At 34.0% G+C, this 15,263-nt stretch overlaps 2 protein-coding genes across 5 annotated transcripts in view; one reads left to right on the plus strand and one right to left on the minus strand.

Moving 5' to 3' along the window:
* The window catches only part of nop5 (nop5 ribonucleoprotein), a 216,245-nt gene extending 211,878 nt beyond the window's left edge, over positions 1-4,367 (minus strand). The window contains exon 1 of the mRNA XM_090408601.1: positions 4,176-4,367. Coding sequence (XP_090264727.1) covers positions 4,176-4,220 — 45 coding nt within the window. The 5' untranslated portion in view covers positions 4,221-4,367. The remainder of the gene's footprint in view (positions 1-4,175) is intronic.
* Positions 4,368-4,768: 401 nt separating this feature from the next.
* The window catches only part of Socs16D (Suppressor of Cytokine Signaling at 16D), a 162,173-nt gene continuing 151,678 nt past the window's right edge, over positions 4,769-15,263 (plus strand). The window contains exon 1 of one of the 4 annotated variants that reach the window (XM_090408619.1): positions 4,769-4,895. The gene's annotated coding sequence lies outside the window, so the exon portion shown is untranslated. Of the gene's footprint in view, positions 5,040-15,263 lie in introns of all 4 variants that reach the window. The other 3 variants (XM_090408626.1, XM_090408613.1, XM_090408634.1) reach the window with 3 other exon arrangements.

The following is a 15,263-nucleotide window of genomic DNA, read 5'->3' on the forward strand; positions in this document are numbered from 1 at the left end:
AGAAACACACGTATAAACCACAGTGAAAATTATTTAATTGTAAATATTTCATCCTAAGTATCTTAGGACATCATCAGTACAGTATTTAAACAAAAATTAGGAATAACATACAGTTAGGGCACATGATTACAATAGAATCTCATGAAAACGTGCTAAAGTAGTACAAAAAAAAACGTTAATTATTTAACACAGTTTTGTATGATAATTTCCCATACTTTAGGAATAGTAAGAACGTCGTTGCGGTTTAGGTTTGGTCTGTGTAGTAGGGCTTCAGAACTTTCTTTGTATAAACATTCATGTTTAAATAAAGATCTATGTAAAAGTTTAGCCTTTTCCCAATGGATCCTATGGTTTGGAATTTCAATTCCGTGTTGAGAGAGGCCAGATTTCTGCGGTTTAAGAAGACGAATGTGGTCTTGATGTTCCGAGATGCGTTTCTGAACAGACCTACCTGTCTGTCCAAAGTAAGATAATTTGCATGAGCACGGAATCTCAAACACCAGGTAACATCAAGGGTGAGAATTTGTCCTTAGGAGAAGGTAATAAGTTGTAAATTTGATTGATAGGTTTGTAAGTAGTGGCAAAATTGTATTTCTTCATAATTTTAGAAAGACGTTCTGAGATGCCTTTAACGTAAGGTATGGGAATCCTATGCACTTCTTCCTGTCTGGTTTGATGTATGCAGAAGTGACTGATGATTTTTTGAATTGTTTTGGGATTTTATCCATTTAGGATGGCTGTATTTTTGATAACTTCTAATTCCTGGTTTAAAGATTCTTCAGAGGAGCAGAATTTGTGTGCTCTGGAAACTAGTGATTTAATAATGCCAGATTTCTGAGATGGATGATGAGCAGAAGAATTATGAATGTAGCGACCTGAGAATGTAGGCTTGCGAAAGACGGAAGTGGCAATGGAACCGTCTTCTTTTCTTTTGATGTGTAAATCCAAAAAGGAGATACCCTGTGGAGATTCTTTTTCTAACGTAAAGTTGATGCGATGATGAAGAAGGTTAATTTTATCTAGAAACAGTTGTAATTCAGGTTCGGGATGATTCCATACTGCAAATACATCATCGACATAACTTAGCCAAATTTTTGGTTTGGGTTCAAAAGTGAATATTTTTTCCTCAAGGTGTTCTAGAAACAAATTTGCTAGGTTTGGTGATAAAGGAGATCCCATTGCTGTTCCTTCCTCTTGCTTGTAAATTTGACCTTTCCAGGTGAAGTAACCTGATGCAATAACAAACTTGAACAATTCGACTATATCAGACGGAAATTTTTGAGTTAGTAATTCTATTGTTTCTTTATGGGCAATGTTAGTGAAGAGGGAGACAATGTCGAAGCTGATTAACAAGTCAGTTTTTGATAGTTGAATGTCTTTAATTTTTGTGTGAAACTCAGTAGAATTTTTGATTGAAGAGACTGAGTGGCCTATGTGAGGGCAGAGAAGGTTAGATAAGAATCTTGATAACTTGTACGTTGGACAGCCGATACAGCCTATGACAGGTCTAAGTGGAACATTAGTTTTGTGTAGCTTAGGTAAGCAATAAATTGTAGGAGTTCTTGCATGGTATGTCTTAAGTTTTTTGATTGTTTCTTCATCTAAGGAGGAAGTTTCATTAAGTAGCTTATTTAATTTTGAATGGATTAAGGCATAGACTGCTGACTTCTTATATGGCATGTATTTGTACCTTGTTATCCTACTGGCAAACTGCTGTCCTCAATTTCAGGTCAAACTCTTCTTTAACAGACAGGTAGGTCTGTTCAGAAACGCATCTCGGAACATCAAGACCACATTCGTCTTCTTAAACTGCAGGCCTCTCTCAACACGGAATTGAAAATCCAAACCATAGGATCCATTGGGAAAAGGCTAAACTTTTACATAGATCTTTATTTAAACATGAACATTTATACAAAGAAAGTTCTGAAGCCCTACTACACAGACCAAACCTAAACCGCAATGACGTTCTTACTATTCCTAAAGTATGGGAAATTATCATACAAAACTGTGTTAAATAATTAGCGGTTTTTTTTTTTTTTTGTACTACTTTAGCACGTTATCATGAGATTCTATTGTAATCATGCACCCTAACTGTATGTTATTCCTAATTTTTGTTTAAATACTGTACTGATGATGTCCTAAGATACTTAGGATGAAATATTTACAATTAAATAATTTTCACTGTGGTTTATACGTGTGTTTCTTCTAATTAATCATTAAGCATCAACTGAGATGGTTTGGTCATATTCAGAGAATGGCCCCTCATAGACTCCCATATTTAGCACTGAATGGATATATAGAAAGAAAAAGACCTAGAGGCAGACCAAGAAGTACTTAGATAAAGTTGCTGAAAGAACATTCCCATCTACCCAGCTATAGAGTCATGAGTGAGATGGCTAAAGATCGCGATAAGTGGAGAACCTTTCTTCTTAGTGGCCTCAACCCATTATCAAGTGGATGAGATGAGATGATGATGAATAATTGTTAAAATAATAATTATTAAATAAAAATAATAGTACACAAAATAATAATATGTAATAAATAACTTTTTTTTCTTTCAAACCGCAGTTCGGATTAGTGAGATGTCACTGTTCATCAAAAGAAGGAGAGATTTTGGGGGGGGGATTCACCCCTAGAAATTGTGTAACAGTGTAGCCACCAAAAGGTGTAGATTTTTTGCTTGGAGGATGGTGAAAGGGTGGCCAGAGATGGCTGTGAATGCAAAAGGAGAAGTATAATAGGTATTGTGTGAATAATGGATCTCCTGATTTTAGTTAGGTCTTCCATTGCATAATACCAAAATTCAAATGTTCAGATATGACTTCTGTCAAACCTTCCCTCAGCTGCTGCCAGTAGTGAAAAAAAGACAATCATGGTGCATGACATCAACACATATGCCGTATGTTTATGACATGATGATTACATGGAATTTCAAAAAATAAACTGCAAAAAATGGTCTACTTCCCAATAAAACTATTTTGTATACCTTAAGCTTCAAGTTTTCATATACTGTTGCATCCATCAGTTCACCAAAATATGACTGATCAAAAGCAGTTAATCAATTGGTTAAGTGAATTGTCCCATTGTAAATAAAACTGCTGGGATTCCATCTTATGTAGATTTATCGGTTACTTACTCATTTTATATGGCATGCTACAAAGAATAAATTTCATTTTATATTTCATTTACAAGTAATATCACCATCATCATGATTGTCAAATGTTTAGGCCTAGAGTAGCCTGTTCCGGCCTTAGAAGTCATCATTGAATCTCTTAAGAGGATGACCTGGTTTTCTTAAGGATTGTTTTGGTAATCTTTCTGTTTCCATTCTTTGAACATGTTTTATCCATTTATGTTTATATTTTTTTTAATTTTTTCTATTACTGATTCCTGGTTTAATTCTTTCATAATTTCTTCATATTTCTTTTGTGGTCAAATAGGGTATACTAATCTTCTCCGGGTGATTTTCCATTTCTTGTTTCTTTCAGGTTGATTTGTAATTCTTCTTTAGTTATTTTCTTTTCACTAAATGTTTGTCCACAATTCTATATAGAAATTCTTCTAGTTTCACTTGGGTATTTAATTTTACGTTTTCTTTAGTATCTATACTTTAATGTTCCAAGTTTCATAAGTAATATAAGCACTCAAAACTAATTAATACCATAGCAGTAAAACAATAACATGTTTCTGCATAAATTATGCTAATTAGGGCAACCTATACTGTAACAAGAGTCAATTAAATCACAGAATCGAACACACTGAAATGAATAAAGAATTTCACTAATTCATTAAACTGCTCACGGCTCGCTAATACACTTATTCACTACATAACATTCATGAGGAATAAATAAATAAAAAAAACTACTAACGTTAGATCTCATAATATAAGTTTCATTTATTTATTTTGAGTATTTTGAAGTATTTCCCCGCGCTCTTTTAATTTAAATGAACTCATTTTTTGCATACTGCACTAATATAAAACATACTTCCATATAAATGCATTTAAAAGTTTGATCCCGCTTGTTTTGTAACCAAACTATCTCAATAAATGTACTATTTGAACAACTAAACACTGCATTTAAAACAAATAAAAAAATAAAGCATTAAAACCACATGGGAGAAAAGCATAGTACAACAAAGTTAGGCTTAACTCTTAGCACTTATATTTAATTTACCTTAAAAACTGCATATCCTGCTGGAGACTCGAATAAGACAAGCATTGTTTCAGATTATGATGTAACAAAATCCTAGTTCATCTATAAAGACACATATATTTTCACACAAACGCTCAATATTACTACGTAACAAAAACTGATTTTCCAGACCACGTTTCATTCCCCATTGTATAAACAGCGGCCAACGAAATTACGAACAGCGTCCTCTGCCGAAGACTTTATGCAGATGCAAAAATAAATAAAATAAAATAATGATAACGGTAATGATTTATTGATATTACGAAATAGACAGGAAAATACAGCTAAAATTCATTATACAAACAGGTTATTTAATTTATATGTTTTAATCAGTGCATCTCTCTTATGTTATTCAATGAGATGAAGTCAATAAAAAATCTATAACAGGATGATCTCATTTCGTTTAAAGTACTTATAAAAATAAACAAATATAAAAATCCAATGATATATTAATAGAAAAAGTGTTTGAAATATGCAAATAATGTTATGAAAACAAGTTGTTTGTCTTCTGCTTAAATGAAAAGTGGTTTTTATAAAATGTTATCAAATCATTTACGCTGTCAAATAGAAATTTCTCATTCTTCCCGAGATTAAAGCGAGATCCACAGTGTCGCGTTAATGGCGGACAAGGGTGTAGTGTTGGAGTGGTTTGTATTTCTGATGTGTGGTAAATATAAACTTACACGAGACTAAAATGGAATGGTAATTTATTTCCACCTTATTTCAAACGGCATGCAATTCTTTGTTTCTTTAGCACGGTTATTTCACATAGAAATTTACGATTATCTGGAGATGAAAATTTCGAATTTGAAATGGCATCGCTACCAATAGCATCTTTTGTGGTTGGTAAACATTTATTTGTAACTGCTACATATTAAACAAATGAAATATAGATTTAGTGGTAGTAATTATATTAGCCCGCAGATTGCCAAGTTGTCTCATGCACTTTTTGTTTATAAATACTTCTCAGTATTTTGAGAAGCGAGTCTTCTTCCAAAGATAAGTTTGTACATAAAAACCTACAGTGTGCATATCATCATTTTTGAAAAGTTTATCGAGAATTTTAGCAAAAATATTTGTATCCCAAATGAAAGTTTTCGAAAATATCGGAAACCTTCACCTCCTTATTTGCATAATCACGAAATTCTCAAATAACTTTAGGTAAATTGCAGCACTGTCATTTAAATAAACACGCCAATTATAAGAATCATTCCAGCTTACACTCATGTAGTATTACCACTTGGTAAAAACGATTGATTACATTTTTGTCTTCTTTAAAAGAAATAGGCTATGTACTGTGTATTACATGCATCGCCGATTGAAATTATATTCGTTAGTAAAGAAATTTGCATGCTGTTTATTTCATCATGAGAAATCCTAATTTATGAATAATGACAATTTGTTAATTTCTGTTACACTGTTATTGATCACTAGACGCTTATACATAGATTGAATTCTTTTTGGCATGAAATTATTCAGATGTCAACTGCCTTATGAGACCTGCAAAAATAATTCAGATAGATTCTACAGAACTTCAACAAAACTTAAAAGGTTTTTCATTGTTTCTAGAATCCAGTTTGTAAAAAAATGTATGCAAAAATATTTTTTGAAATCTGTTCCATGTGTTGGTATAAGGTTTTTTTTTTTTTTTTACTCATTCTTCATCTCTTCATTCCCACTCAAGCGAGATCACTGCACTGAATCAACTTTCTCCATTCAGTTCCTCTAGGACCATGTTCTCTTCAAGTCCAAGGTCTTGGATGTCCCCCCCCCCCTCCTCTCAAGCTGTTCAGTCAGCATTGTTCGTTTCCCTTTACTTCATTCACAAGCACTCTCCTTTCCACATAGCTTTTGTCTAGCTGCATGACATGATCTAATTGCCTCAATTCCCTAATCTTCTCAGATCAGTGTGTTTTTGATTTTATCTAGTCTTGTTATTCCACTTGCAAGTCTCGTCATTCTCATTTCAGCTATGTTTGTTCTCATCTCTTGGATATCTGTCAGGTCTCGCTGTTGTATATCAGTGCCAGCTTTACTACCATTTTGTAAATCTTTTCTTTTAACTTGCTAGGAAGTTTTGTATTATACAAGATGTCTGAAACCTTTTCCAGCTTATCCATCCTCATTGGATCTTCATATTGAATTCTGAGTCTACATATCCATTGCTTTGGACACATAATCACAGATATGTGAACTTAGACATTTGTTTCAATCTTTAATCATTCTCGTTCTTCTCCATATCTCTTTTCTGGGGACTCTATCAAATGCATTTTCCAAATCAATGATGATCGGAAAGTTCTGTGAGCTGTCTTAGAGCGAAAATAGCATCATTTGTTTCTTGGTTGAGATAACTTCAAATTATTCTTCACTGATTGACACCAGGTCAGCCTCTTCTCAATTACCCTTTCCTATATCTTCATAGCATGACAAATTCTGCTGTAGTTATAGGATTATTAACATTGCAGAAATATAGGAAGGTATTGATTAAAGTTTTTTTAATTAATATTTTAGTATACATTGTCATTTCCTGAACAATTTAAAGTCGTGTAACCAACGTATAAGTTTATCTACAAGAATTAATCTTTTGCATGTTCACCTGATTCAGTTTACATATCTTATACAAATCTATGTCAAATTGATTAAAGTCAATAAGAAAAGGTCCAAAGTGACAATATTTGGCAGGAAAATATTTGGTTGTTCTGGATTCTCCTCTTTATAATTTGAAACATTTTGGAAAAACTGCTGTTTTGATTTTGTGAGAAATACCATATTTGAAGGGGTTGAAAAAAAAAAAAAATATATATATATATATAGCAGAGAGTTGCAAACTAATTTTAATAAGATGTTGCTATTAATTTAGCACTGAAATATTTTAATCTTTTGTTGGCAAAACGTCAGATGTAATAAACATTCGAGTTTATATAATGGATATAATTAACAAATGGCCTGTTTTGAGAATTGCAAATCTGTGACATACTTTGTCTCATTGTGGAGACTTAATAAATGCATTCATAGTAGTTGATTTCTATCTTTTCCTAGAATGTATCTTCATGTATAAATTATATAACAAGAAATAATATTCTTGTTTTAATCTTTTACTCATGTTTGAGCAAACAAAAGTGTGCATGTGAATTATCTTTGTGACCATGCTTGCTTGTATATAGAGAATTGACTTTCAGATCGCCTTACTATCCCATAATGCAAATTGTACCATCTTTTGCACATGTATATGGACATACTTTATGAGAAGGGCAACTTGTTTTAATATTCAAAACAGTTCAAATCTGCTGACAGTTGTTCAAAAGTGTCAGCAGATTCCAAAACTCTAAGTCGTCTTAAAAGATCATTCTCTCATATCTCTGAAGTTAGATCAATCCTGGATGAATTCTGTAATTTGGCTCCTGAAACTGCACCTTGTTGAGCATGCACTGCACATCTGCAAGTAAGACTCATCACTGTGCTGAGCTCTTGCCCTAACGGTGACCGGCAAGTCCCATTATGTGCTGAACCTACATTCTGCTCAGTAGCAGACCAAGCCTGTTATCATGCAGGAGCTAGCACAAATTAGCTCTTTGCACCTTTGGTAAACGCCTTCTGAGGAAACTAAAAAAAAAAAAAAAAAAAATGCACACATTGTACACACACTACACAATAAGGGGGTGGTTACTGATAAACACCTAGAACAAAAATGTTTTTTCAGAAAATATCTTTTCTTTTAGTATATATAAGACAAAATTAATTTTTGTACTTGGTGTTTATCAGAACTTTCCAGATCCCTCTCGCAGTCTAAATTTAAGTTGTAAGTCAGTAGCTAGGATTGAAGAATATATATATATATATATATATAGAAAGATGGTCAATGTAAAATCAGGTGTAAGACAAGGTCTTATATCATATCCATTATTAATGATCTGTATTGATCATATTATGAAGGAAAGTGACATTAAACCTAATTTTTAGTGACGATAGTAGTTAAATTTCGAAACAGGTAATAAAATAAGTATATCTAGAGGTGAGGAATTAATTGAATAAATCTGTATGGAATAAGAGAGAAATTAAAACGCTTAAACCAGCAGTACAAAGTGTTTAACTTGTGGATCAGAGCATTGAGTTGGGAAAAAATATTTTATCAAAAACTGGAGACCACGTGAGAGATCTAAAAATAATTAAGGGAGGGATGAGATTGACGAAACAGGTGTTTGAAGTCAGGATTTCAGAACTGGGAAAAAGACCTAGAGGAAGACTAACACTTGTCTGGATTGATTCAATTGCTCAACATCCCTTTTCAGGTCTGCAAACATACCAAACTTGCTTCAACTCTTCTTCATTTATCCCATATACCTCTTCTCTGGAATAGCCATCTTCACGAAGTGTTTTCCAACTTCAGCCTTCAACTCTTCAAGAAAAATGTTAATAGAATTTTTTCTTTCTCAACTCTCACCTGCATTCTACACATGGCATTGATCTGTTACAGGTTCTTCGCCTCTTATGTATGGAATCAGTATTTATAAAAAAACAACAACAACAACAAGGAATGCCTTAGAAGACTGATATATGAGATCTGACAATATTGGAGCACTAACAAATAAGACTAATTTGATGGAAAATTGATAAGCTAGTGATGATGTAAGCTTAATTACATGGTATTATCATAAATAATCTGTACATCTCTTGAGGGCACATATCAGAAATTTGATAATTAATAAACATAACACAAATTTGACTTACATATATATTTTATCAGTATAAATTTTTTGTCCTAGTATCGGTCATCTTCAGTATGACTGACTTACAAATTAAACAAGAACAGAAATCGGTATATATTGAACAATGAAACATGCAAACTGCATGTACGTGAAGTAGAGTGGCATGGTCTAATTACATTAACATTTAAGTAAAAATAACTTTAACAAGACATTTTAAAAAATAAAATAAATAAAAATTAATTTAAATCAATTCTGGAATTTATGATGAAGAATTATTTCCCATAAGAGAGATAATCTGAGTCTGTTGTTGATATTTCAATTAGGTGGATTTAGCAAGTTCTCATGACTCTTTGTATAAACCTTCCAAAGAACTTGGTGTCTAGTGATAGCATGCTCTGCAAGTCCTGATTGCTCTGGCTCATAGAACTTAATGAGTCTAAATGTTTTATCACAACACATGGCTACAAATCTACCTCTTTCACCAAAATATGATATCCACACTGGCAAGGAATTTGATACACTCCAGGGTGGGATAAAGGCAGAAGTTTATCTTGAGCTGAGTCTAAAAAAGAAGATATCTTGTTGATAGAATGGAAGAACATCTGCACAGATCTAAGTAATTTGGCTTATAACTTCCAAAAACACTTAATATAGGGAATGGTGACACAAGAGACTACCTCGATATCACTATCACACTATAATTATCTTGTTGAAATACAATTTGGAAAATCATTAGTAAAGAAGGTGGACTTGATGTGATTTATTTCTTGGGAGAGCAGCATTTCAGTGGAGCAAAGAGTGCATGCTCAATGTACCAGCATCTTAATAGTGCCAGATTTTTGACAATTATGATGGTGTGAAATAGGATGAATCTAAAGTCCAGTATGTGTTTTCTCTCTGAATAGTGAGAAGTGAAAGCTACTATCTGTTTGAAGTAATGTGAGATCTAAAAAGACAGATTGTTGTCTTCTAACTGAAGAGTGAACTGGATATGATGGTGAAAACAGATCTTATTGAACTCTTGTAGATCTCTATGGGTCCCATGCCAAACCACAAAAACATCAACAAAACATATCATCAACCATAAAGATGGTTTAGTCTTTATGGTACAGATGTAAGTCTCTATTCAGGATCCATTGTTTAAATCATCCCATGAAGTAGTTAGTTAGTGTGGGAGAAAGAGGACTACCCATTGTACCCTCAATTAGCTGGTAAAGTTTGTTTTCGCACATATAGTAGCCAAAGTGAATGACAAAGTCAGATATACTGACAGTATCTGCTGGAATATCTTGCTTGAGGAAGTTAAGTGTTTCATGTAAAGGAACAATTGTGAATAAGTACAGAATATTTAGGCTGAAAAGGAGATCATCTGAGTAAAGACGAAGCTCTGATATTATTATTTTTACATAATGCCTACAGGGAGTCCAAGGACTCATCGAGGGAGGGCGCCTGCTCTACAACTCTGTCACCACCAACTGACCACAACTACACAAATGCCATCTACCGCCGACCACACCACTAGTATTTCCAAAGACAATCACAAACATCCATGCCCACTGCGGGATTCGAACCCACAGCCTTTTGGCTGGAGAGCGGATATGCTAACTACTCAGCCAGCCAGGCTGCAATTTTTTAGCAACATGGGCAGCTGGAGCAGAAGAAAACTGTTTATGAAGGAATAAAGGAAAACATATCAAAGGATATTTGGCTTGATGTTGTTTAAGATGAAGGTTCTCCATCAGTAAAAATCTATATTTTTAGTTATGATGATAGGACAGTGCTGAGAATCCCAACTATCACACACACATATATATATAAGCAGAAAGGAAAAGGGCCAAAGATATTTGACTTCCTTCTCTATTAGATGATAAAATTAGTTCCTAACCAAAATGTGATTTTTGTTCAAGCTTTGTTTACAGAAGCTATCTGATGTGATCTTCAGAATCTGTTCTTTTGAATGTGACATTATCGTAAGAAATCTCCAGGAATTTGGGAACTCATTGAAGGACGGCCATATGGCCCACACATGCTGTCATATTTATTCTTCAATCCACTTTAATCATGCACTGCTCTTTGAAAGAAAAATGTAGCCCACATCCCTTTCCTGGCTGCTTTCATAGATGCCCACTCATCCTCCTGCACCCTCCATAAAATTAAAAGTTCCATCTATTGGTAAGAGCAAAGCTAATAATAATAATAATAAGTAATTGCTGGATTTCTGTTCAGGACCTGGAATTGTTATTATTAACACCATGTTCCAACATAAAAATGTGCACAAATTCACATGGAGAGAAGATGCAAGAAATAGAGTCTCCTTGACTATGTTACTGTCAGCAGTGATGTTTACCTGTGACGGTGCCGTGCCGTGCCGTGGGTAGGAGGCACTCTTGTGCAAAACATTTTTCACCGCCCCCATAAAATAAGTTTCCATGAAAATTTTTTGCAAAAAATTTTACTTTGTTAAAAGTACAAAACAGTTTATAAACATACATAAAAATTAATTTTATACAATGTTTACAATGTTTATTACAAAGTAATACAATGTTTTGCTATTGTCAAATGACAATAGTAAAACATTGTAATCACTAAAATTCATTAATAAGGATTTTTTAATAATAAATATTTTCAAAAATGTTTATTTCGCTAATATATAAATACAACAGAATATATATATATTCAAGGGGGATCATCCCCCCCCCTGCTGCCTACCAGCGCCCAACCCCCCGAGTTCCGGCGGGTAATCCGGTAAGACAAAAAAAAGTGACAAAAAAGTTTCAAATTTCGGCTTATCTTTTTATATATATATATATATATATATATATATATATATATATATAAAAACAAAAATTACTTTTATTTTATGTTATGTTATAGTTTCTTACCTTCCAAATTGGCAGAATAATGTCACTGTTTCATTCACAATCACACATCCACAAAGGGCAAAGCACAGCATAAGGATGAATTCGTGGTCTGTCTTAAACTAATAATTTCCACTAAAAATATAATAAACGATAAGAATATTTATACAATTTTCGCTAAGTCGATGCGTACTCTGTGAAATAAAATCTGTGGTAATATTATTATTATTATTATTCCTGACACCTCCAAGGAGTCCGAAGACTCATTGCGGGAGGATACCTACAACTGTCTCAACCACTACACCGAACCTACTACGAATCATCTCTCTACTGCCCACCTCCACCACAACTAGTATTTTTTGTCTGTAAGTTGCGTGTGTTCTGAAGGGCCGATTTGTCTGTATGCGGGATGAAAAATCCGAGTTTCCAGGAAAAAAAACCCTGCTACCTCCGTATGAGATCGGCTAACTCACCTTCGATTGAAATCGTCCAGATAAAGATTCCTCCCGTCGCGATGAGAATCGAACTTAGGCCTATTCCAATCAAAGGGCGCAATGTACAGTCGTTCTTCCAATTGCGCTACAGAGGTGCTGTTTCACTTCAAACAAATTATAATAAAACTGGTGATGTATTAAATTAAAAATATTTAGATTATTAAGAATTCATAATTTGAATGATTTTAAATTTCATTTTTATCGCATTAACTATAATTTGTAATTGTGTAATTTATATAGTATGATATAATTCAAGAATAAGAAAATTTTGCTTAAGAATGGATCCGCCGAAACTTTTATAGTTTCTATATTTGTCATGAAACTCTTGTAGTTTTTCTGTTCAGCTTTGAAATAATGTTGGATTCAATATCCACTTAATTTGAATAATTTTGCATCGTCGAAGTGAAGCCTTTTGGCTCTCTTTTTCAGTAATTTATATATATATATATATATTATTTCACGTGGTGAAATAGCACCCTTCATCTTCAAGCGCCCTTGTGCGGGACACAACCTCACGGCACGGTCCTGTCCTCTGAACTCCCACCATTTTATGAAAAACCTCAACATTGATCCTATAGCAGCCCCTTACCAATGTGTACATCTCTATCACAATACCCCATCTTCCTCCTATCCACTAGGCTGCAAATTGCATCTTCTTAACCTTTCTTCATATTTAACATTCCAGAAATCTGAAACTATCATAATCAGTTGTTTCTGGACCCTTTCCAGCATTTCATTGTTCTTTTGAAAACGAGATGACCAAATCTGTGCACAGTAGTCCATGTGTGTCCTAATCAGAGAGCCTTATACAATGGAACAAGAATCTCCTTACTTCTCCAAGTCTTCTGCATCATTTCCAGAATTCGTTCTGTTTCTCACAATTTTGGCAATGTGTCCTCTGAATTTTAGATCCTTATCCACCATCACTCCAAGATCTCTTATTTCCTCCACCTCCAACAATATGTCCCCATCAAGCAGAAATTCTACATCCCATCTTTGTTTCCAAAATTTTAAAACCTTACATTTTTTTAACATTGAACTGACATCCCCACACCTGTGCCCACTCAGTCTATTCAAGTCTTGTAAGGCCACAACATTTGCTCTACTCCTCATAGTTCATTTCAATTTTGCATCCTCTGCAAACAACTGAATATCTCTATCAGAATCTTCTCCAATATCATTAACATACAGGTTAAACAGCAATGGCCCTAAAACAGACCCCTGCCGCATGCTACTAGTGACTTTCCTCTTCTGGGATATTGTTCCTCCATACACAATTTGCTGATACCTATCAGATAGCGAATCTCTTAACCAATGCACTAGTCTATTCAATCCCATCCTCTCTAGTTTGACTATCAACTTATATGGTAATTTATCAAAAGTCTTTGCAAAATCTAAGTATACTACTGTGTATCCATCTCCTTTGTCCAATGATGCCATCACCTTATTGTAATAAGTAAGTAGATTATTGAAACATAACCTCCCATTAGCAAATCCATGCTGTCCATCAAAGATAATACCATTATTGTCAACCAGTTCTGGATCCTAGTTCTCACCAGCCTCTCCATCACTTTAACCACAACAACTGGCACACAGATAGGCCTATAATTTGATACTTGAGGTCTGTCACCTCCCTTATGAATGGCACAATCTTGCCTTCCTTCCACGCTTTTGGAACTTGACCCAGTGCAAGACTCATTAAACAAATATGTCAAGGCAGAATATGTCAAGGTACTTTGAAGGAATGTGCCAACTCCCTGGCACATTCCTTCAAAGTACCTGTTAATATATCATCAAATCCCACAGCCTTATTAATATCAAATTTGCTTAATTCCCCATATGCCTCTTCCTTACTCGGAGTCAGCCTTTCTTCATCATCATACACTGCTCTCAAACATCTCCATGATGTCACTTTCACAAGGATCAAAAACCTTTATTAACTCATCATCATCATGCATATCAAGGATTTAGGCCTAGCCTGGCCTGTTCTGGCCTTAGAAGTCATCGCTGAATCGTTTAAGAGGACGTCCTGGTTTTCTTTTTCCTAATGGCTTGTTTTGGTAATCTTTCTGTTTTCATTCTTTGAACGTGTTCCATCCATTTATGTTTTTATATATATATATTTTTTTTTTTTTTTTTTTATTAACCTTTGTTTAAAACCTTGATTAACTGCTGATTGTATATCTCAACCATATCCTCTGCAGCAGTTTTTCTTATACCATTTTCTCCTGTCAATGCCATCCTACCATGATCTTTTTTGTTGGTTACATATTGAAAGAACTCCCTAGGATTTTTTTTTTTTTACTTCATTAGCTAACTGCTGCTCATACTTCACTTTTCCTATCCTTACCAATGAAGTCACTCTCCGTGGCTGTTCTTTGTAATTCTCATGGAATTCATTATTAGTACTTTTTATGCTGCCTTCATAATGCCCTTTTCCTGTGTTGCATGCTTAATCTCTTCATTCATCCATTTCACACTCACCTTATTTAGCCTTCTTACCCTTGGAATACATTTATACATTGCTTCTACTAGACAATTCTTGAATATCACCCAAGCTGCATTGGTCTCCATTCCAGCCAACTCCTCATTCCATGCTACACCTGCAAGCTGTCTCCTGAGCTTCTCATAATCATCATCTTTGTAGTTCCAACGTATAATGTAAATGGGACGTTATATCAAGCATTACATAGTCTCTGTTTGAGTTTTAAATCAGCAGTTAGAATTTGAAATAGGTACAGGAAAATACAGTAGAATCTCTCTTAACCAGCAACAACGAGACTTTTCCAATTCCGGATATGAGATTTTGCCAGATAATTGAATATATATTTTGAGAACTTACCTGTTCATGTTTTGTGATGCCATCTGTAGAAATTGCATCATGCGAAGTTTTTGGTCGTGTTTTTTGAACTGCTGAATTAAATAAATAACATCAAAAATCGTGTGAATTTTTTAAAATTTTAAAACACATACACAATTTTATATTTCACAAAATCAAATTTAAACATCATT

The sequence above is a fragment of the Typopeltis vanoorti genome, chromosome 2, assembly GCF_054136105.1.
Source record: "Typopeltis vanoorti isolate ZY-2024b chromosome 2, IOZ_Tvanoo_1.0, whole genome shotgun sequence".
NCBI lineage: Eukaryota > Metazoa > Arthropoda > Arachnida > Uropygi > Thelyphonidae > Typopeltis > Typopeltis vanoorti.